This window comes from Nicotiana tomentosiformis, chromosome 6 (genome assembly GCF_000390325.3).
Source record: "Nicotiana tomentosiformis chromosome 6, ASM39032v3, whole genome shotgun sequence".
NCBI classification, from domain to species: Eukaryota; Viridiplantae; Streptophyta; class Magnoliopsida; order Solanales; family Solanaceae; genus Nicotiana; species Nicotiana tomentosiformis.
This window is the reverse complement of record NC_090817.1, coordinates 66,110,438-66,112,610: the sequence shown is the minus strand read 5'-3', so window position 1 is coordinate 66,112,610 and position 2,173 is coordinate 66,110,438. Positions and strand designations below refer to the sequence as shown.

Genomic DNA, 2,173 nt, shown 5'->3' with positions numbered 1-2,173 from the left:
CTGCACCTATAGTGACTATTCGTAGTAGGAGAATTATTTAAAAACCTCTCCAATTTGCGTTCTTGAGAGAATCTTATGATAGAATCCCTGAAGAGCCTAATACAGAACCTCTTAATTACGACAAAGCACTACAGGATACAGATGCTGATAAATGGGTTGCTGTTATGAAATTTGAAATGGAGTCCATGTACTCCAATCAAGTCTGGTATCTTGTAGAACCACCTACCGGAGTCAAACCCATTGGTTGTAGATGGATCTATAAGGAAAAGAGAGGAGTGGATGGAAAAGTGCAAACTTTTAAAGCTAGGCTTGTTGCAAAAGGGTTTACTTAAAAAGAAGGGATCGATTATGAGAAAAACTTTTCGCCAGTAGCCATGGTTAAATCCATTAGGATTCTCTTATCCATTGATACTCATTACGATTATGAGATTTGGCAAATGGATGTCAAGACGGCTTTTCTTAATGGAAGTCTTGATGAGTGCATCTATATGGCACAACCATTTAGTTTTATAAAAAGTGGCAATGAGCACATGTTGTGTAAATTAAAGAAACCCATTTATGGATTGAAACAAGTTTCTAAAGTATGGAATACTTATTTTGACACATCGATTAAAACCTTCGATTTTGATCAATGTGAAAATGAGTCTTGTGTCTATAAGAAGTAGGATGGAGATAAAGTTACATTTTTGGTTTTGTACGTGGATGATATTTTTCTCATAGGAAATAATGTGAGCATGTTGAATTCAGTAAAGGAATGGTTGTCCTCGTGTTTTGATATGAAAGACTTGGGACGAGCGGTACATATCCTTGGGATCAAGCTTATGCGAGATCGCAAGCGAAGGATATTAGGCTTATCCCAAGCACTTTATATTGATACTATTCTCACCAGGTTTAGCATGTAAGATTCCAAGAAATGCTTTCTCCCTTTTAGACATGGAATCTCTCTGTCAAAAAATCAGTCCCCAAAAATGACTGATGAGATAGAAAAGATGAAGACGGTCCCTTATGCTTCTGCTGTATGGAGTCTCATGTATGCTATGCTATGTACTAGACCTGATACTTGCTTTGTTGTTGGCATGTTTAGTAGATTTCAATCTAACCCTGAACGAGAACACTGGACTGTCGTTAAACATATAATCAAGTACTTAAAAAGGACTAGGGATTATATGTTGGTTTATCATTCAGGTGATCTTGCACCCATTGGCTATACTGATTCAGATTTTCAGTCAGATAGAGATTCTAGAAAATCTACCTTAGGATATGTTTTTACCTTAGGAGGTGGAACCATAAATTGGAGGAGTATCAAGCAATCATGTGTTTCTGATTCAACCATGGAAGCCGAATATGTGGCTGCATCTGAGGCAGCTAAAGAGGTTGTTTTGCTCGGGAACTTTCTAAAAGAGTTTAATGTAGTTCCTTCGGTTCAAGCACCAATTGTACTTTATTGTGACAATAGTGATGCAGTTGCAAACTCGAAGGAACCAAGAAGCCATAAAATGAGTAAGCATATTGAGCGTAAATATCACTTAATTCGGGACATAACTTAGAGAGGTGATGCAAGAGTGTTGAAGATTGCGTCAGATGACAATTTGGCACACCCGTTTACAAAGAGCTTGCCACATAAGAGTTTTGACAAGCATGTAGAAGGAATGGGTATTCGAGTTGTGGACGCATGGTTATGAGTCTAAGTGTGAGATTGTCGGGATATACTATTAGCCATACAGTTTAGACATAGTATTGTATTTTATTATTTATGGAATAATTATTTATTTAATTTATTCAATTCAATAATGTACTATTTTAAATAGATCATTTGTTACATGTGTATCTTTTAGTTATGTAGTAGACAATTTAGTGTATGGAGTTTTAACTCATGCACAGAAGATTAAATTGTCGATTCTCATAATTAATAAACTATGTTCACAATCGAAGATATTATTGGGCAAAATATCTTGACGATTGTAGCACAAGATTATAGTATAATTTGTCTTGATTATGTGAGTAGTTTTACTCCGACTTCTTATGCTAGTATACTTGGGGTATATTGAACGGACCAAGTAGAGAAAAGATATTTTTGTACTGAATATATATAAAATATTTCCTCTAATTCGTTGAATGAGCTTATACTCCTAATCTTGATATAATTATTATGATCAATATGATTTGCTTATTG

The 2,173-nt window shown here is 35.2% G+C and overlaps 1 protein-coding gene across 1 annotated transcript; it reads left to right on the top strand.

Moving 5' to 3' along the window:
• Positions 1 to 968: 968 nt before the first annotated feature.
• Positions 969 to 1,547, top strand: LOC117279318 (secreted RxLR effector protein 161-like). Its single transcript, XM_033658816.2, has one exon. The coding sequence runs from the start codon at positions 969 to 971 to the stop codon at positions 1,545 to 1,547; it is 579 nt and encodes a 192-aa protein (XP_033514707.2).
• The last annotated feature ends 626 nt before the right edge of the window (positions 1,548 to 2,173 follow it).

Coding starts and splice junctions, on each gene's coding strand:
- LOC117279318 (XM_033658816.2), top strand. CDS start 969: ATGACTGATGAGATAGAAAAGATGAAGACGGTCCCTTATGCTTCTGCT.